The sequence below is a fragment of the Lemur catta genome, chromosome 20, assembly GCF_020740605.2.
Source record: "Lemur catta isolate mLemCat1 chromosome 20, mLemCat1.pri, whole genome shotgun sequence".
In the NCBI taxonomy this organism is placed as follows: Eukaryota; Metazoa; Chordata; class Mammalia; order Primates; family Lemuridae; genus Lemur; species Lemur catta.
In genome coordinates this window covers 16,445,649-16,467,764 of record NC_059147.1, presented here as the reverse complement: position 1 = coordinate 16,467,764, position 22,116 = coordinate 16,445,649, and the positions used below count along the sequence as shown (strand labels likewise).

At 40.0% G+C, this 22,116-nt stretch overlaps 1 protein-coding gene across 1 annotated transcript in view; it reads right to left on the bottom strand.

The window, feature by feature from the left end:
• Nucleotides 1-22,116, bottom strand: part of ADAMTS18 (ADAM metallopeptidase with thrombospondin type 1 motif 18) — a 122,802-nt gene that overhangs the window by 58,913 nt on the left and 41,773 nt on the right. The window contains exons 4-6 of the mRNA XM_045533099.1: nt 4,218-4,500; nt 1,729-1,922; nt 1,382-1,465 (exon numbers count right to left, since the gene is read on the bottom strand). Coding sequence (XP_045389055.1) covers nt 1,382-1,465; nt 1,729-1,922; nt 4,218-4,500 — 561 coding nt within the window. The remainder of the gene's footprint in view (nt 1-1,381; nt 1,466-1,728; nt 1,923-4,217; nt 4,501-22,116) is intronic.

The window sequence follows — 22,116 nt, the reverse complement described above, 5'->3', positions numbered from 1 at the left end:
GTAGTGTAGCTTAAGACCAATTTTATTTTTAAAGCAAATAACCTGACATCAGGGTTAGGAATGCCTATGTTTGCCTCACCGGGTACCACGTTTATAAAACTGTTATAAACTTTTAGAACATAACAATAAATGAATGGTGGTGAAGTTCAATACTTTTTTAATAAAGCATAAAGACAGTTATTTGTCTAATTTATCTCTATGTCAAAATTCCCAGCAAAGGGTTTGGCACACCATACATAGGTTAGTATCAATCAATATAATGAAAATTCACTAAATGGATAAATAAACGGTTATAAAATTCTAAGGCGTAAGATAAGACATACTCTTAAAGTGATCATTCGTCAAAATGTTCACCTGGGTACAACTATTGACTTGGGTCAATTTGAGGGTTTTTCAACGAGATCTTTAATTATCAGTGAATTAGCCATGCCGCTGGCTTCAATGCCCTTCAGCAATGCGTAAATAGTAGGCAAAAGACAAAAGCATCTCCCAACCAACACACACCCTATCTATCTTTCTCAAGTTCCAAAAATAATTTGACAGGTCGTTCACCTCTGTATCTCTACACACCTGGGCGATGAGATCAATTTTTGTCTTGTCTGTGTCTCCCTGGTTTTTTACATTCTATATTCGGGTTACAGATGAGGAGAAAAAGCCTCAGGGGACTTTAAAAAAAATTGGTCTGTTTGAATGGTAATCCCTACCCTCAGAAAAACACAGTTTAAACATCAAAACACTACAAAGCAGGGAGTACCATACAATTTAACACTTTATTACATGTTCTGGTTTTATAATTTGCCCCATGTCTGTGTCTTGCACCTCACTGTAATCAATTCAAGGGCAGTTAAATATCTCTTGTTTATTGTCCATAGTACCTAAGATGGCATGGCAGACACAGTAGGTTTACTATAATAATTTTCTGATGTCTTCTTTTCAGTATATCATCAAAATATCCTTTTGCATCTTACCTGCAATTACTCAGCATATCTGACTTGTGAAATCCAACTAATCCTTAAATCTATGACCAAATTCACCTTCCTTGTGAAGCCTAGATATTTATATGCTCTTTATGTGATATAATATTTTAAGAATATTTACTCTCAAAATAATTAAATATTTTAGATGCCATTGTTTATGTGTATATACATGTATATGTTATATATAAAATATATTTATACATAAACAATTGCATTGTGGTGTTTTAGTTTAATTATTTGATTATACAACTGTATTAGATTGTACTTTTCTTGAGGATAGGGTCAGCCTACTTTCAAATTTGAATTTCTGATGACCAGGACATGGATTGGCCTACAGTGGGTATTCAATAAATGTATCCCAAATGGCAGACTGGATGAAGAAATAAATGAAGTTTGCCACTTACAGGTTCTTGTTCTAGAAGAATGAGGCTCACCACCACAATGTTTATGTCACTTCCGATAGTTCCATCTTTAAAGAGGCTGGAAACCTATTGGAACAATTAGAATCAAACAAAATCTCAAAATTTCAAAAACCATCTAGGAGAATCAATCGGATCTGTTAACAAGTATGTAGGCTTCAATTATACCAAATACATGTACATTGGAAGAAGCAGTTTCTTCCAAACCCAACTTTTTTTTTCCCCCAATAAAATCATATATGCAGCTACATCTGCTACTTAATCGACCCAAGTGAATGTTGTGATTTTCAACTTCTTTGGAGAGCCAGGTGGTTGGTGAAAACCTCCCTCACCATGTTCATTACTGTGAGAATGTACGTGGTGACGTTCCCCTTGCCGTGCTTCTCCACCATCCTCTTGTCGGCTACCACGAGGGTCTCCACGTTCAGGCCCTTGTGTGATTTTCCAGCTGATCTTCTGGGTCGCCCCGAGCTCCCATATTCATCAAATCTCAGATAGGTGTCCTCTGTGGGAGGCTTGGGGGCATCTGTGATAAACATAAGAGCATTTGGAATGGATGTCAGTAGAGAATACCTGGTGAGAGTGATTGAGAGAAATGGAAACAAGGGGAGGAGTGAAACTACATAACCAACACTTCATTGATCCACTAACAAGTGATGCCATCAGTGCCAGTACAGGTGCTTTACATCCAGCATGTGGTCAAAAAAGATCCATTCAATAGATGTTTGGATGCAGGGATGGGTAGACAAAGATGGATGGATGCATGGATGGATGGATGGGTGGGAGGATGGATGGATGGACTAGTGGATGGATGGCTGGATTAGGGGATGGATGGGTGGATTGGGGGATGGAGGGGTGGATGGGTGCATAGGTGGGTGGATAGGTGCACGGATAGATCCAGTAACTCAAAAATGCTCGAAAAGAGTAAAAGAAAAAAAAAGCTACAATTCTAGTTGGTAGAGCAGGTCAACAAAAATCAATTTTGTGTGTGTGTGGGGGAGATCTTTAAAAAGTAGAAAATGCTCATTTTATTACTCAAAAACTGCAGAAACAGGCATTATCCTTTCGATCTGAATTCATGATAACACTTTATATTTTCTAAGTAAAATGTAAACTGCCATAAAACACTGCCCATGCCTTATACTCTCATTTCAACAACACAAACTTTAACATAGCACATAATAAGTGGTCAATAAGGACTCTTTGACCTGATTTTGACTTAGTTATTGTGGACACAGCTTAGTTGAGGGTGATATTAAAAACTATATTAAACACTTTTTATAACTGGTAAGGTGTGGGCACCAACTTAGTGGATACTGGCCATAGCCTTTGAGCAGAGACCTGGAAGTACCTGCTGGGCCAGGCATGACACCCTTAGTTAACGAGTATCAACAAGTCCAAGAGGTCCTGGGAAGAAAAAGGGCAGTAACTATGTCCTAACTAGTACAGAACTATTTTAATACTGTAACACTAGTACAGCCAGAATAGTGAAGTCAGCTTTCCACAGACTGAAATTAAAACATCAAATCATTTAGAGTTAGTTTTAAAAACTCAGGCCCATCAGCCTTGGGACCCTGAGTCTCAGTTTTCTTATCCATAAAAAGAACATGACACCCATCATAGGACTTCTCTAAAGATTAGCTTTGATATCTCATATCAAATACGTATCACTTCTACTATAGATATTACTATTAATACCACTGTTGTTATAGATACATGTGACATGGATGTTCCTTAATGAGGATATTTCAACAACATCCAAAATCCCAAAGCCAATTAAATTGGTAGAAACACTGTCTTTTGTTATTGTCTTGATTAACAGCTTAGTGATACCAACTCTTCTGTTCATGAGAACCCTCATCTGGCTTTGTTGTCCAACTTGGTACCCACTTGCTACTTGTGCCCACTGAGCCACCAAAATGTGGCTGGTACAACAGAGAAATTGAATATTTAATTGTACTTAATTTAAATATGAAAAGCAATACTTGGTTCATTGATTCGGTTATTTAAAAACTTTTAAGTATGTCTGAAACAACTTGAATATGTAAATCTACTCTTTGAACCTTAAATTTTATGAAATCTGAATACATGTTAACTATTTCTGATGAATTATTCAGTTATACCTGAATTGAAATTGTGCTATAATTATGAATATCGGATTTCTAAAATTCAATATGACAAAAGAATGTACAATCCCTCATTAATAAACTTATTTATAGGTTCAGATATTATTTTGCATATATTGGGCTAAATAACATGTCATTGAAATTAATTTACCCTTTTTTGAAACTTTTCAATGTGGCTGGTAGAAAATTTACAATTATGTTTGAGACTTGCATTATATTTCTATCGTACATCGCTGGCCTAGATAAAGCAGAAGGTTGAAACTGGGTCACAACCATGCCCAGGGGTGCCTGCATTCCCTCGTGTTGTGTCCTGGGAAGTGTCTCTTTCATATCTTCAAAAGGACACCCAAACACACCTAGGCATTTACCTCCGATTTCTTTCATCATTAGAAATCTGGGTACTTTCCCCAAGAGCACAGTAACCAAGGTAAGATTCGAACCTGTGGCTAAAAAGTAGAAGATACTGACCAAGAAAAAGACCCCTATCTGAATCTCTCCTCGTTTAACGTAGAAGAATTGACCGGCCAGCTTTTGCCTAAGAGGGATGATTACTGGCCCTTCTCCAAGGCCACATTGTGATGGGCGCTCAGCGCAGCCCCGTTCTAACCTGCAAAGTCAGCACACGCCCAACAAGACTCAAGGAAACCCACCGAGGCCCACAGAAGAACAGAACGAGAAAAAGTTTCCTTACATACATTTCTTGCGTCGTCCACAAAAATGCTGCTTTTGCAACCTTCGATGGTGATACTGTGTCTCTGCACTCTGAGATGCGTGGGGAGTGTGACTTGGGGAGTGACCGGGATAACCCCGGCCGGAGCCAGGGTGGCCACGGTACCGCTGGACCTTCTCCTCCGCCGTCCTTTTGTACAGTACGTGAGGGTGGTGCCCCGCGGGGGAGCTGTAGTTGTGTTCCCGGGCCAGCAGCTGAGGTAACGGCGAGATGAGGAATTCACTTTTTCGTGTCCTTATTAAACCTGACTAAAAAGCCAAACACAAAGAAAACATGCATGATTCCACGCATCCCTTTGCCATGGCAGCGGCTGTTTACTGACTTCCGATGTGCGGCCACAGTGCTGAGTGCTTAACCTGTATCGTCTCACTGGTATCTGCACCATTGCAAGTTGCTATTGTCATCATGCCCATTTTACAGAGGAGGAAACTGAGGCTGAGAAAGTAAGTGGCAGGCTGGTATTGGCACCCAGACTTCACTACCTGCAGAGGCAGTGCTCCGAACTACGAGGCTGCCAATCTTGTGCCCGAAGGGCTGAGCCATTGATGTCCTAGTGTCTCTGCACCTGTCACCTAGCAGACACTGTGGTCAACACTGGAAAGCACGATAAATGCACAACCACTCCTCCCCTTGAGGAGTTCATAGGAAGGTAGTAAAAACAAAGGTATTCCATCTGGATTTCATAAGTGCTAAATGAAAGAACTAGCAAGCGTGGCAGAGGAAGGAGTGAGTGATTATCTCTAAGCAGGGATCTGGGTAATCTGTTGAGTGACACTATTATGAAGAGACATATTTGCTAAGTCAAGGAGGAGGAGGAGACCCTGGCAAGCCCATTCCATCACAATTTTGTTTTCCACGTTCATGGCATAGTGTGTGCATCTTTGTACCGAATACTGCAGCCACAATGCACCCTTGTCTTTCTTGCAGCAAATGCTACTCTCTCTTCTCTGGGTATCAGAGTTCCCTGAAACCCAGGCCCTGCCACAGAAAGTGTGCTGTGTGGAGCAGCAGCTTAGAATCTCACTTAGAAGCTTGTTAAAAAATCTTAGGTCTCACCTCTGACCTATTTAATCAGAATCTGCTTTTTATTAAGATCCTCACATATTCATAATAGTCTCTTGTGATCCTTTGTATTTCTGTGGCATCAGTTGTAATGTCTCCTTTTTCATCTCTGATTTTATTTGAATCATTTTTTTTCTTAGTCTAACGAAAGGTTTGTTGATTTTGTTTATTTTTATTAAAAACCAACTCTTCATTTCATCGCTCTTTTATATTTTTCCAGTCTCTATTTCATTCATTTCTGCTATGATCTTTATTCTTTCTTTTCTTCTACTAATTTTGGGTTTAGTTTATCCTTGTTTATAAAATTCCTGGATATGTAACATCAGGTTGTTTATTTGAGATCTAAGTTTTTATGTAGGCATTTTATGCCAACAAATTGGAAAATGTAGAAGAAATAGATAAATTCTTAGACACATACAACCTGCCTAAATTGAATTACGAAGAAATAGAGTATCTGAATGGACTCATAACAAATACAAAGATTGAATCAGTAGTAAAAAGTCTCTTATCAAACTTCAGGATCTGAGGGTTTCACTGCTGAATTCTAACAAACATTTAAAGAATTACTACCAATTCCTTGCAAACTGCTCCAAAAATCTTTAAAAAGGGAAATTCTTCCACTCTCATTCTATGAGGCCAGTGGCACCCTCATACCAAAACCAGATAAGCACATAACCAAAAACAAAGAGAGACAGAGACAGAGAGAGAGAGAGAGAGAGAGAGAGAGAGAGAGAGAGAGAGAGAGAACTACAGACCAATATCCCTGATGAACATAGATATAAAAATCCTAGCAAGATACTAACAAACCAAATTCTACAGTATATTAAAAATGTAATTCACCATGATCAAGTAGAATTCATTCCAGGGTCACAGGGATGGATCAACATATGCAAAAATCAATGAATGTGACACATCACATTAAAAGAATCAAGAACAAAAACCATATGATCATCTCAATAGATGCAGAAAAAGCATTTGATTAAAATTCAACGTCCCTCCATGATAAAAACTCACAACAAATTAAATATGGAAGGAACACTCCTAAACACAATAAAGGCCATGTATGGCAAACCCACAGCTAACATCATACTGCACAAGGAAAAGTTGAAAGCTTTTCCTCCAAGATCTGGAACAAGACAAGGATGCCACTCTTGCCACTTTTATTTAGCATAGTACTGAAGTCTCAGTGAAATCAATTAGACAAGAGAAAGAAATATAGGGCACTAAAATTGGAAAGATGGAAGTCAAATTACTCCTGTTCTGAGAAAACATGATCTTATATATAGAAAATTCTAAAATCTACAGCAAAAAAAAACCTGTTAGAATAAATCAATAAAGTTGCAGGGTATGAAATCAACACACACACACACACACACACACACACACACAAACCAGTAGCATTCCTATACATCAGTAGTGAATTATTTGAAAAATAAACCAAGAAAATAATCTCATTTACAAATAGCTACAAAAAATAAATTATCTTAAGATCAATTTAACAAAGGAGGTAAAAGACCCTACAATGACTACTATAAAACATTAATGAGAGAAATTGAAAAGGTCACAAATGAAATGATACTCCATGTTTATGGATTGAAAGAATTAATACTGTTAAAATGCCCACAGGACCCAAAAGATCTACAAATTCAATGCAATCCTTACCAAAATATCAATAATATTCTTCATAGAAATAGAAAAAACAATTTTTAATATTCATATGAAATCAAAGGACTCTGAACAGCTAAAGCAATCTTGAGCAAAAAGGAGAAAGCTGGAAGCCTCATACTACCTGACTTCAAAATATTCTACAAAGCTATAGTAATTAAAACAGCACAGTAGAGGCATAAAAATAGACACATAGACCTGATGGAACAGAATAGAGAACCCCAAAACAAATCCACTCATCTACCGTCAACTGGTTTTCAGCAAAGGCGCCAAGAACACACAGAAGGGAAAGAAAGGACAATCTCTTCAATAAACGGTGCAGGGGAAATTGGATACCCACAAAGAATGAAACTAGACCCCAATCTCTCATCATACACAAAAGTCTGAACCTAGTCTGTGGAGTGGGGTGGGTGGGGGGCCTCAGAGAGGCTGCCCTCAGCCCTTACTTTGTCCCTATGTTGGGGATCAATTTCTCATACCTAAATGAAACCCCGGAATGTGTGGTTTGGTCCTGGTTTTCCTGGCACTTCGGACATCTGCTGCCTTCTGAGAGCCCATCTCACAGGCTGTAGTGCTGACATGATATCTAGAGCCCGAACACAAAGACAGATGCTTTCCTCATCCACCATGCACACACTGAGCACCTAAGTCCTGGTCCTGTTCCAGGCACTGGCATAAACAAAAGAGGCACACATTCACGTCTTCACAGAGATTATGGGAGAAAAGAATTGACAGGCAAGACAGAAAATGAAAATAAGTAAAATCCCATAGTCCCAGAAATCCCATCCATCGTGTCTCCAGGATACTCCCCAGAGCAGGCGACCCTTCCACACCTAGCCCACCTCCCCCTGGCAGAGGCTCGCGTCTCTCGTTGGGACACTTTAGTCTCTCAAATCCCACTTGTCCTCCCAAACATGGTTTTCCGACATCAACCAGAGTCCTTGTCCAATGCAAATCAACTCATTCCATGCACTCTGGAATTAATCTGAAATTTCTGGCCCACCAATCCCTATAAAATCTGCTCCTTGTAGACCCTGTAAGCTTTATCTGTCCCCGGTTCCCTCTCCTCCCACCATTCTAAACAGGAGGCTGCCTCCACTTTTTGAACCTACTAAGTGCTTTCACACTGAAAGTGTGTGCACTCACTTTTCTTTCCCCTGCAATCTTCTCCTATCCAATTGTTTGGCTTTCTGGCGCTCATTGCTGATGTCTCAGCTTCAGTGCCACCTTTTCAGAGAAGGTATATTTATGACCCTGCTGAAAACTACCCTCTCCCACTTCCAAATACTCTCAGGCCACAGTTTATTGGCTTTATGTCCTATCTTCAATGAAAAAACAAAATGCATTCCTCTCCCCACCACCCCCAGCATGCAGTTTGAATGTCCACTCTGTGACCACAGAGCCACCTTGGTATCCCTGGTGCATGCTACATGTTACCAGCCAGTAAATAATTGTTTCTTAGTCCACAGACATTTACCAGAGTGGAGGGGATGCCGAGGACATGCCAACAACAGACAGTGAAACAACAGCTGGGAAGTAACAAGTTCAAGACCATAAAACACACGGACTCTTTCTATATTTCAGGTGTGAAGCCAGGAGCATTCTGTGCAATGCCTTATTTAGACCTCACAGCTCCCTGTGAGAAAATCCCTGCTGGAAGCACAAGAAGTCAGGTTCCCCATTCACTGGGCAGGGCCCTCTTGTCCAAGCCGTGCCCTCAGGTCCTCTGAGCTTCATGCAGACAAAAGACACCATTTACATCCCCCACAGACACAGTGAAAGGAAAAAAAAAAAAAAACAGTGAATTATCCCTGAAAGCCCTCCTGCCTTACTAACTTCCTTACTTGGTTCAACTAATATGAAAGGCTTAAGCCACTTAAATGCCTTAACTGGCCTAACCGGTTTGGAAGCCTTCTATTTTCTCAGTTTCATGAAAACTGCAGATAACTCAATTGCAAAGTGAAAACTTCTATACTGAGAAAGCAATAAAAAAAAAAAAAATGGTTATTGTATATTGGGACAAAACCCTGGGACCACACAGCCCATCATCTGTCCATGACAAGGACAGATGTTCAGAATGATAAGGACAAAATATCTAGACGATTTTTTTTTTTAGAATGAAATAACTTTATAGTAGATTTTTAGGAAAAAAATATTTTTCTGGTTTAATTTGATGGAAAACATTGGAATCCAACCAAATAAATACATTTATATATTCATGTATATAAACCCAGTGCATCCAAAAGGAGTCACCTGTTTACTTGTGGGGCGTGAAAAGCATTTTTAGTTACTGAGCACATGTGACGTCCTGGGTGAATAATGGTGAACAAGACAGATCCGTGGTCTCGCGTGGCTTCCCGTTTAGTGGAGGAAGCGAGTATTAAACAAGCAAGTATCACAAATGGGAATGAAATACTCCTTTGTATAAAATATGAAAAAAAAAAAAAGAGCAGGGGTCTATGAGAGAAAATAACAGACACGGTGAGAAGAGTGGAGTAACCACGTGAAACACTTTTACAAGGATGGGCATTTTTATTGAGACCAGAAGTCCCTTCCTGATTCATGTAGAAGCAGCCTAGACGGAAGTCAGTAATAGACGTCTCAGAATCAAGGAAGGGAAAAGCTGGTGAGAAAAGGAAGAAAACAGAGACCCAGAGGCCTGCTAAGAAGGGGAGGAAGTGTGAGGACACCCTTAGGCCTCCCCTAGAATAGAGGACAGGAAAGGCCCAAGTCCATTGAGATGTGGGTGCCACAAGCTGATCATGGTGAAAGAGCTGTCCCCAACTCTCCACCCCAGGGGACCCCTTTCCTTCAAGAGGCAGAGGGATCAGAGGTAAAGAACTGGGTTCTTCTCTCCACTGGACCCTGTATGCTGAAGGGTCGGCTCACAATGAAAGATATAGACATTCATTCATGTGATTTAGCTAAGTTTAAAAACCAAGTACATTCTGACCAAGAGTCAATATTCTATTCAAATACTGCACCGTGTTCTATTTCAAAAGGGGAAATAAATCTAAGTTCTGTTAGCAGTTGTTTCCTGTTTTAGATTTCAGTGGCCAAAATGATTCTCAAAAGACTCACGTTGGGTATAAATCACGCTTCATGAAATTTTCCTAAATTATCCTTTAAAAATACCTTCCCTATAAGTTGAGATTTCAATTCCATTAAAGGGTTTAGATTTAAAAGAAAAAGGGAGACTGTAGATTCCAGAAATATTTGACAAATTTAATGGTGGTATGAGCACAATTCATTTTTAGAAGTTCAGTGTGAACAGCCTTAAAGATCAACGAAAATTAGGAAGCTGTAAGATTCCTGAAGACAAGGGCCATGTCTTAAGTGACTTGTATCCTTGGGCTTGTATCTATTAAATAACCAAAAAATAAAAGAATGGGCTCTTGATGTTTGCTGCAAATGAAATGGAATTTCAAATGGAATAATATAAATCAATCTTAAAGAAATACCTTGAAATAATAATAATGAAAAGAACCTTATGAGTGTATCATTATTCTATTTTTACTTTCAGTAAAGACTCACATATATAACAAAGTAGTCATAGTAGGCTGGCTGGAAAAATATTAGAAAAGACATATTTGTGGTCATCGATAATCAAATTATTTTTCACTTAATGTTTAACCTATCTGCAGCAACTAAAAAAAATGCTGTTACTGCAATCAAGATGTCACATTCTTTCTTTAAAAAATGTTATTTTAGCCAAACAACAGTATTAAAGAATGAATCATTGATTTGTTGCCTAACATGTATGAGAACACCTCCAGAGGAGAAATCTCAGGTCAGAATACGTGAAAAGCTTAAGAAAGTATAGTCAATGTGAAACAAATTCATGGTCCAGGGATTGGGGGTGAGGGAAAAGAAAGAAACATACATTAGGAAAATGAAAGACTAAGAAGTAACGAAAAGGCTGATGAAGTCTTTAGTTAAGGGAAACCATTGGCATGATAATGTTTTAGGATTTTGTTAAGAAGCAACAAAATTACTGAAATAAAATGGAATGACACAAAAAATGAAGACTTAAAGGAAATGTTCAACATAAATGTGAAGTGGTTTAGAGATAAAATTTAAGTTTTGCTGCTTGCTAAGCTGGGTTCAAGCATTCTAAGCTTCTCTTTTGTTTTTGTTTTTCCCCATCTGTGAAATGGGAATAGAAGTATTCCTAACTCAGGGTTTTGAAAGAGTAAATAGCTGAGTATTTATCAGGCACTGTGCTAAGTTGTGAACGTCTCAATAAATGTTAATGTAAAAAACAGAGCCATAGTGGCTTTTGAAATGAAAATGAGGGACTTGAAATTATATCCAAAAACATTTACTAAGTCCCAGGTGAGAACAAGAGGAATCAGTTGGACCCCTGATCAGGCCAAGATGACAGAATCTGAGTGCACACCAACACTGATAACATCCTCAGTTCTCCATAAAGTACGTCATTCTAAGAAATCAAAACAGAATTTTTTGCCATCTGCATCTGCACATGCAGAGATGGTTTAATAGATAACTTGGGTGGGCCCTCAAACATGAACGTGTCCTCTGAAAAAGAATGTATGTTTAAGATTTCCTGTTACTGTCAAACAGAAAAACATCACTTATGTTTTTGGAGAAAAAAAAAACCCAAAAGTATGTATTTCAACAAAGATCTGGCATTTGCCATCCATTTCTTGATATCAACATTACCATCCATGGGATTCACAATACTGAAAAGGATTTTGATGGGGATTTATGTTTTTCAGATTTGTATATACACCAATATTCCTTCAAAAAAAAAAAACTGTCAGGCACAGTCAATCCAAATTTAATCAAATACTGTCAATATTCTAAAATTGCTCACAGCCGGGTGAGAGAGAGGGCCACGAAGCTAGTAAGGACCACAAAGTGTCCTCAATTCTGCAATACTAAAGTGCTCTCTTCCTCCTTTCTCTTTATCTCCTGAAGAAATTTTTAAACCTCTCTGATATTCAGGTACCTGATCTATAAAATGGGAATAATAATAGCACTTCCCTCAGAAGATTTTTGGAGGATTAAATGAGCTAATACTGTTAAAGTGCAAAAACAATGTGTTGCACAGAGATAACATTCAATACATACTTACAATTGTTACATTGTATTTGACTATTTGACAGAACAAGGAGAAGGAAGGCCTTTTTCTAACAGTATGTTTATAATTTTCCCCTTTAATTGGACCTGAAATTCTGAGGAGTGGCATGAATACTTTTTCAGTTTGAGAAAAACAATAAAAGGATTAAGCAAGGTTTAAAGACCTGAAAAGAGACCACCATTAATGGAATTCTGACAAAGGTAACGGAAGATATTTAAAGACAGAGGAGAACTCATGAATTTTTCTACGGTGGAGAGTTGCTTAAGCCAAGGACTCTAGGTTTTAGTTTTGAGTGACTGGTTTGTTTTGGTGGGGGCAGGACAGAGGGGTGACAGGTGGAAGGGAAATTGCCAGGCTGCTCCTCCTGTGACCCCCTTCTTGGGCCCATTGACTTCACATCCATAACGTACATGGGTTCAAAAGTTTAAACCCAGCCTTAGTCCATTCTGAAGATCCAATTCGTTATTCTCCTGCTCCACTGAAAAGAGGCAGCATGTTGCTTTTCAGTCCTAGCATCATGGAAAAAGGGATGCTTTTGATCAGCCTTAAAGAATAAATGAATGGCTATGGCTGGGAGGACAAAAGCACAGTGGACTTCCTAAACATGGCAGGATAGACCATGTTCATGGACTAGAGGTCTCAAGTTATGTGATGGGCACCTGTTTAGGTGGGACAAGTAAAGGCCCACTCCTTCCCAGTAGTCACTCCACAGATGCTCAGAGTCCTCTCTGCCTGTGGTTCATACAGCTGTAACACGGGTCACAACTGATCTCTCAAAGGTGATCCTGACTCAGCTAAGCAGGTAGAGTCTCCATGCACTCTCAGTCTCTATGGCTTATTTGAATCACACTGATAATAGTGGACTAGGAAAAAGGTCCAGAAATCTTGCTGCAGAAGTCCTTAGAACTGCATGGCTTTCTTCTCTTCCCTTGCCTGGGATGTTCGACTACTTGAAATAAATAGTCCAGTAGTCTCCAAATAAATATTCTTTCCTTTTACTTATGCTACCCAAATTTGGTTCCAAAACAACATTAACTAATGTGGCTTTGACCATCCATATGCAATGATTTATGCTCCTGACACAAAGATTTATAGATTCAGTCTCTTCAAAGCCCTTAAATTATAACCGTCTGTACTAATACAGATGTCATTCTAGCAGATCTTAATAGATATTAATAACATTTATGAAATTTATTTAGCTAATTCATATTTCTATTAAAATAAACATTTAATGACGTCAGTGGCCTAAATCAGAATATGATGGTTCGCAACTCTACACTGTTTTGAGAAGTATAAGCAGATTCTATCCAAGTTATGCCTGTGCCCATTCTCAGAAAGACAGATACCTCTAAGGAACATTTTATTTTTAAACTATGGATTAACAAAATGGTTGATATTTTTACCATAACCTACTGTATACATTTTCTTTCAAAAAATTTAAATGCATAAATGCTCATATATGCCTATAGTTTATATAAGCAGTCACAACATAGATAAATTAATGCAAGTGGTTTATCATGATCAACAGTTTTTGGAGAATCCCTCTCCTACTTCTCCCTACCTTATCACACCACTTAGAGGAACAATTCTGGTTTCCTAGCCCCGGCCACTGCACGAAGTATCTTATCTGCAAAATCTCAACTGACTGTCATGACAGTTCTGTTCAATGAGTATTTTATTAACTCCTCTATATCTCAAGGCTGTCTGACTACACAGCCTTCCTATACTGTTAAACACACATTCTATTTGGATTCAGGAAAGGCTTCAGAGAAGATGTGACTGTAGGGTGGAAGGTGGCAGCTGAAATACCAGATCCTTAAGGTATAACTCTAAGAACAAACCACTTCTGGGCTGGCATGACGTAGGTCCTAGTTTCCTGCCAACTACATGCTATTTCTTTCATAAGTTAAACGTATCAGAAAGACAGAGACACAAGTAAACTCAAGTCTTTCAGAAATGAAGGCTCATGTCAAGTGGCATTAGAATCAGAGGGTCAGCCTTTTGGCTTCCACTCCCTATTTTTCATAACAAAGGAAATGAAAAAGGAACATCTAGAAAGCTTCTCCATGGGTCTGAGATACCTAGCTCAATTGTTCTCTGGAATGTGTTTTTACTGGTCACTACTAATCTAGTTCAGATTTCACCCACAATGCTTTCATTCTCCCCTTTCTAGTGTATTCTAAGTACTTTGAGGGCAGGGCTGGACTACTCTGCCTTACAACAAACATGACACACCCTATGTCAGAGATACTCCACACATCTTTGGGAAGAGATAGCTACAGAATAATAAGGAAGAATGACTACCTCTTCTCAGCTCCTGAGATACCTAAATATGCCCCGACAATCAACAAGGAGGACAGGTATCAAAGCTCCATGACCTAAGTAGCGTGGTCAGGAAGACTTTCTTATCTAGAGAAGATAACGATGGAGCTGTTGGACACCCTTGTATCACATAATAATCTTCTTTGTTCCATGTTTCTCTTGAGATTCTGATCATTTCATAGCAAGCTTACAGATGTCATTTGGGAAACACATGGGTGCCTGCTGGTTCAGTGTGTCCGTTGGTTCAGTTGGTTCAATGGCTGTTGGTTCATTGTGAATGACTGAGAAGACAGCTAGGATGTTTCCATTTAATGAAAACCAGACTTTCTATGAGACCCTGCAGCCAGCCTTTCCCCTGGATCATCCCAGGCTTTGGTGTTGTGTCTGCTAAGAACATCCTCCCTCTTCACAGATCAGCATCCTCAGGAAGGGGGCCTTGAATGTCTGGGAGGAGACAGTCCTACCTCATATCCACCTAAGGGGTGCTTTTTTAATGTGAATTACAGGATCCACATTTGTGTCCCACATCCCCAGGTCCTCTTTTCTCCAAATGACATCCTACAGAACGCTGCATCATGTGGTGAAGAATGTTGACCAAGTTCAACTCATAAGTCATGTACTGCCCCAGGCCTAGGATAAAGCAGCAGTCTCCCACCTCATCTCCCTGTTGACGATCTCTATTCTGCTTGTTCCAGGGTTATTTTTCCAAAGCATCACTTTTAACAGGTCACCTTCATGCTCTGTTACTACAAGGTGAGATCTCCACCAAGAGACATGGATTTCAAGCCATTTTTAGTCCAGTCAAATCCAAATTCATCCCCCAGGAGACTCTCTACAATCTTCAACCTCTGCTACCTTTTTTTGTTTTACCTGAACTCCAGTGCTATACTGGCTCCATTGCTGGTTCCATAAAGAGGAAAGCGAAGTTCTCACCTCAGAAGCTTTGTGTTTGCTGTTTCCTGTGCCCAAAATGCCCTTCCCCAAGATATCTCACCCTCTTTTAGGTCTTTGCCCAAAGGCCACCTCTTCAAACCACCCTACTGAAACAGGGTAAATCTTGTCATTTTCCATCTTAGTCAGCTTTTTCTCTAACAGCCCTTATTGGTACTTGATGGTCCGTCATGAAGCTGTTTGTTTCTGTGTTCATTGTCTGTTGCTCCTATTAGCTCCATAAAGGCTGGGCCTTGTGTCCATCCTGCTCCCTTTCCCATGTCTACTGTCTGGCATGTGGTAGGTGCTCTGTGAACATTTGGGCAATTAATAAACTACACATAAGGCAACGTGCTTAGTGCTAAGGGACACATAAAAACAAGTAAGACATTAACATCTGCATCTAAGGAATTCTGGAGACAAGCTCTGCCGGAGGCAAACATAACTAATTAATCAGATATATCCTTTTCCCAATTCATCATCCTGATTTGCATACCACTCCCACAGGCTTCCATACCATCCTGTACTTTACCACAGCATTTATCAAGGGCACTATTATTTCTCTAGTTGCTCTTTCTTTCCTTGGAATGTAATTCCCTGGCAAGCAGAGATAAATGCTGTATTTGGCTTTGTGCCCTCAGAACTCAGATGGCACTGACATGACACTCAAATCATGCCAAATCATGCTATATAAGTGAGGGAATACTATACACATAGTATACACACACACACACACACACACATATATATATATATGGGAGTACAAATTTAGGACAGACCACCTCTGAGGATAATATCTGAACCTTGGTATAGTGAGAAATGACTGGAAATTTTGAAGGAAAAAGCCATAAGAATCTATCTATGTTACAGAAAACTCTGGCTGACACCCAAGTTGTAGGAAGTCTCTAACTCCTGGAGCAGTGAAAAATCTACTAATTTAACACGTTATATTCCACCTGCCATTATTGGGAAATACACCAAAAATTTAAACAAGAATAGAAATTTATATAATGAGCACACATTATCTACCATCCAGTTTATCAACTCTTCTTATGCCATCTTTGCTTCAGATTTCTTTTTTAAAAGACCTAAATATTACAGACATAGGCATTCAAGTATTGAAATCTAAACTCTCAATACTAAATCAATTCAGATTACTAATTTGACATAAGATTAGGATCACTTGCTATCAAAATTCTAACTCTTGGTATGTGATAATCAATAACAAGTAGATTCTTGGTATCTCTTGCTATTTAAATTCTCACTCTCCAAATTTATTTGGTTTCTAAGTTTGGATAGTAAGGAATTTATGTAGTTGATTCTCAATACATATTTGCTGAAAACAGCGACTTTCCAAGAAGGAACAGTTGACATATACTCTGTAACTCAGCCGGAGCTGCATAAATAGTGTCTGCTACATTTGCAAGATGGTGGGGCAATCCTTTTTGGAATAAATGATGCTCCTGCATTCCCAAGGCTGCTGCCTGCTGATGCACACCATCAGAGAGACATATGTTTTTACTTGTTTCTGCAGTGGTGATGGGTTATGTCAAGCTCTCCACCCGACCCTGCCCTGCCTGCCTTGGAACTGACAGCGTTCATTTGTTAAACAGACAACTAGAGCTGAAAGCCATGCCAGTAACCAGCTGTTGGAGATGTGATGAGGTATGCCACGTGGCATCCACCCATTGGGTAGCTGCACCGTGGGGAGGCGTGATTGACTGGACCTTCCCAAGCTCTTCCAAGGGTGGCATGGAAGAGCCAGAGATGACCACCATGTTGGAAAACGGCTGGTCCCAATTTTCCTCGGTTATTTATATTCTGCTGCCCTTCCTTACCCCCTGCCTTCATGTAAAACCAAGAAAAATAATCACAGGATTATGAGATGTTAGCAATTGTGTAGTCTATCCCCCTGATTTTACAGAGGAAGGAAATGAGATTCAGGAAGAACAAAGAATTGTCCAAAGTCTCAAAACTGATTACTAGCAAAACATTGTTGGCTGGCATTCAGTTTTCTTATCTACTTAATAAAGACATTGGACTTGATTTTTTAAAGGTTCTTCCACACCTGAAATTCTAATTTACTTCATTTGGGATGAGATGTATGTAACTTAATGTGATGCAAAATACAATTTCTGCATAAGATAGGAAGATCCCTTGAAAGCCTGGTGCATACTTAGCAATCAAAGTGCTATATACCATCAGAGCCCAGTTAGGGGGCTTAGAGTCCATCTTCAACCTGGCTGAACACCAGGCATAAAGATGCAAATACCTGCACCCAACCCAGACTTTCAGAATCCGAATTTTAGGGTTTGAAAACCAATCTTCTACAACAGACATTATAAACTTTTATCTGCAGGCCCAACATGGCCCTTAGTATGTTTTTCTGGTTCCTCTCAGTGTTAACATTTTTTTTCCATGAAAGAATTTGAACTCAGTATTGTCATTTCATCCACTTTTTTAAGAGAAGCCAGAAATTCTGTTTTATATATACAACTATTAGGCAGCAGCTACGGAGTGGCTGTCCCATAAAGATATGATATAAGCTCTCCAGTTCCTTGAGGTCCCCACCCCTCCCACATCCCTCATTACATTACTTGCCTGTTGCCCATAAACATTTCACTTTGTGACCCCTGCCCTAATTCAACCTTATATTTGATCCATTTCTTATGTACATGTCTTGCTAACTGGGGCTCTTCTTTTCCTTTCTTATATATTTGCCAGATCACCTTGCACAAAGCTAACTCCACAGATGTGTCACATGCAAATGTAATTATTGAAAACAATATCTTTGGGTATATATGAAGTCTATATTGTGCAGAGAGAAAAAAAAAAGCAACCAGATTTTTCAGTCTAGACCTAGATTCAAATTCTGGTTGCACTCCTTAAAATCTTTGCAACTTTGGATATTGCATAACTTCCCTTGGTCTTACTTTCCTTATCTGTCAAATGATAACAATGTGGAATGATCTTTTCAGGACTCTTTGAAAATATATATACATGCCTGAAAAGCACATAGCTTGGTAAAGGACATACATTAAGAGATCGATGAATGGTCACCTTAACATGAGGCAGGTAGATAAACACAGCTTTCCTAGAAGGCTGGAATAGAAGCATGGTTTATTTAACCTTGTGAAGTCTGGAAGCTTGCAAATTCTTGGTGCCTTCCTGCAGAAACAAATTACAGAAGCCTGCAAGTTGGGTAAACATTTCTGTTCTGTGAACTACGCTTTCCTTCGTGCAGCATCCAAACTGTCACTCGGAACAAATGCTGGGAATGAAGAACAACCGGAGCCTGGAGGCAAAAATAGCAAAGTGCCATTTGTATACTAATTCTCTGCATCCAGATGTCCAGATTCAGAAAGACATAAATAAGGCGTTAGGCAAATGCATGTGCTGTTAACTCGCTAACATGTAACTGAGGGATTAATTGAACATGTGCAGTGATTTCCAAGTTTTTCTTCATGCTGTCATAGATTTCCTTGGCTCATCCAACTGTCATGCAAATTCTCTTCCTATTACAAGTAGAGTGTGGCAGAAAGAGGAGAAGTGGCTTTCTTGCCAAACTTTGGCTCGTTTCCCTCTCCTGTTGGATAGTAATTTATCAGTCTGTGTTGGATCATGGAGTGTTTTACAACGTATTTTAAAATGTAAGATGGCTCAGGTCAACCCTTGTCATGGGATAAATTGCATTTCAATAAACCAAGTATGTCTAGGCTTCCAGATTACAATAAAAACAGACAACTAGGTTCTTGGAAGCAATCTCATAACCTGCTACTCAAGAGCACACACACAGGCAGCTGGAGCATAGCTCTGGCCACTCGCACTTCCTACCCTGCAATTCACTCCCTATCCCACCATTCTTTTATTTTAATGTAAAGCATTTTAAAGCAAATTGCTTCTGCTGTCATGTCTTTCCTTCCAAAGAGCATTTACAGGCTGTGTGGTCAGCAGCTCGCCATGATCACATTGAAAAAAACCAGCAGCAAGACGTTGAGTTCTTTAACCTTTGCCAGAAAGCAAGTTTTATTTGATTCTCTAACCATAGCTAAGATAACACGTGAACTGGTATAACAGCCAGTAACTTACACTTGTCCATCAACAACCAAGACTCTGAGTTAATTTGGGCCATGTCTACCTAGTAGTTTATTTAACTGTGGACTCATCTAGGCAGCTTGGAGGAGAAAGGCAGGGTCTGTCTCTCACCACTACACCACCCCCATCCTTTACGATTTTCTAGGCAGGCAAAGCTTTCCATTGTTTTTAAACTTGCTGAACCTGTTCTTGGCTTTTGGAGAGCTTGGGGTTTACAGTATTCCTATAAACCCCAAGCTCTCTGCAAGGCTGAGTTCACTCACTCAGAAAGTTCTTCCCTGACCATCTAATCAAAAATACTCTTTATTCAGTCATAGTCTCAGGGAGCACTGTGATTATGCCACAGACTGGAACCAAATGTCTGGGTTCAAATTCTTGATTCTGCTGCTTGTAAGGCTTGTAATCTTGGGTGCGTTACTGAGCCCTGTGCCTCAGTTTCCTTCACATAAAATGAGGATAAGTGAAGGATACAGGCTTGCTCTGAGTATTAAATACATTAATATACGCAAACCACTGAGGATAACGCCGGCCACATAGTGAATGCCTGGCTGGCCTGTTTCATTTGCTGTGTCACTGTCTGAAAATATTGTATTTCTTCATTGACTGGTTGTTACCTTCCCCCAACAGGGTTCAAGATAGCAGAGAAGAGGTACCTTGTATGTTCTAGTTTTTTTCATACCCAGTTTCCCAGCACCAAGAGCAGTGCCTGATGCATAACAGATTATCAATAAGCATTTCATTTAAATGTCCAAATGGTGCTTTTGTGACAAGATAGCAACTTCTAGTGAAGCTGGCAGTAGTCAACTTAATGAAGCAGTCATTAGGTGGAGAATCAGGGAAGTGATTCAGCAGCAAGTAGAAGTGAGAGCAGCCCAACCCGTGTATGATCTAGTCCCACAAAATGTGTATAAGACTATAGCCCGGCCAGGTGTGGTGGCTCACGCCTGTAATCTTAACACTCTGGGAGGTTAAGGCGGGAGGGACGCTTGAGCTCAGGAGTTCGAGACCAGCCTGAGCAAGAGTGAGACCCCTGTGTCTCTACTAAAAATAGAAAGAAATTATCTGGCCAACTAAAAATATATATAGAAAAAATTAGCCGGGCATGGTGGCGCATGCCTGTAGTCCCAGCTACTTAGGAGGCTGAGGCAGGAGGATTGCTTGAGCCCAGGAGTTTGAGGTTGCTGTGAGCAAGGCTGATGCCACGGCACTCTAGCCAGGGCAAAAGAGTGAGACTCTGTCTCCAGGAAAAAAAAAAAAAAAAGATTATAGCCCATAGAAGGGGGTTGGTTTTATTTTCCTTGCTATTGTTTTCTTTTGCGGGGAGGGGCATGGTGGTCTGGAAATCTTTCATCACAGTGCATGACTGTCAGATTAATTCATTCAACAAATATTGTGTAATTATAATGCACCAGGCACTGCCCTAGGGCCTGGGAATGAGGAATGAAGCAGGGCTGGCCGAAGCCCTCAGGGTGATCGGTTCTCACCTGGGAGACCGGACTGACTGGCTAAACAGAGGTCACAAGACAGCCCTTTTCCGGCTACCCCCCACCACCCAGGGGCTTGAGAGACCATTCTAAGGGCACCTAACAAATTCTTGGAAAGGTTTCTTAGTAGGGGGATATCTAAGCTTAGGGGTGGGGAACCTGTGGCCCGAGGCCGAATGTGGCCCTCCGGATCCCCAAGTGCGGCCTCTCGACTGAATCTAAACTTCTGGATTCAGGTTTGTTCTGTGAAGTTTGGATTCAGTAAAAAGGCCGCACTCGGGGATCCAGAAGGACACATGTGGCCCCAAAACCTCAAGCCCCCTAGTCCTTAATGAGGCCAGAGTTGGCCAAGTGAACCAGGTGGGGGTGGGGGAAGGAACTCCAGGTGAGGGCACAGAGGTGGAAGGAAGAGAGGGGCTCAGCGGCCTGCAGCTATTTGATTTGTGAAGCATAGAAAGGCTATGTGCACCGGCACACGCTCTTAGGAGTGGGAAGTGGCAGATTTTTAAGAAGCTGTAAACATTAAAAACATAATGTGCACCTACGTGCGATTCAAAATAAAATTATTAGCAAGCGTACATTCCGCTGACATCGAAATAGCCAGAATTCTACAACGTGGACTGAAACTCACAAAAGCCACCGTGTTCAATAAAGCTAAAGGACTTTGATGAGCTTTGCCTTGAGAAAAATGTAGACGCATCAGGGATTATTAAAGAGGGGAGTGGCTGTGGCTGCAATGGGAGGATGGATTAAAAGGAAGACAACAATTGATGCTAAAAAGTCCATCAGAAACTACTTCCTGGGTTTCCACAGGAGATAAGAGCAATGGAAACGAAGCAATGATGGTAAAGATGCAGTTAACAATTTTTTTTAAAAAAGAATGTAGATTTACAAGGGTTGAATTAGCAGTAGCAAGTAGAGAAGAGAATTTAAGGAGGGTAACTCATCTCTTTTGTAGGCAACTGTGCAGATCAAGGAAGAAAAGAGTCTTTGGTCTTATTGTTTATCACCTATAAGGAATTACCCATCCTTGCTGGTCCTGTAGAAAACCTCTTCCCATTGAGTCTGCACCATCTAGTACAGCAGCCACTACCCGCCTGGGGCTTTTTATATTTAATTCATGAAAATGAAATAAAATTAAAAGTTCAGTGCCTCAGTTGCACTATCCATGTTCCAAGTGCTCAGTAGCTACGCGTGGCTAG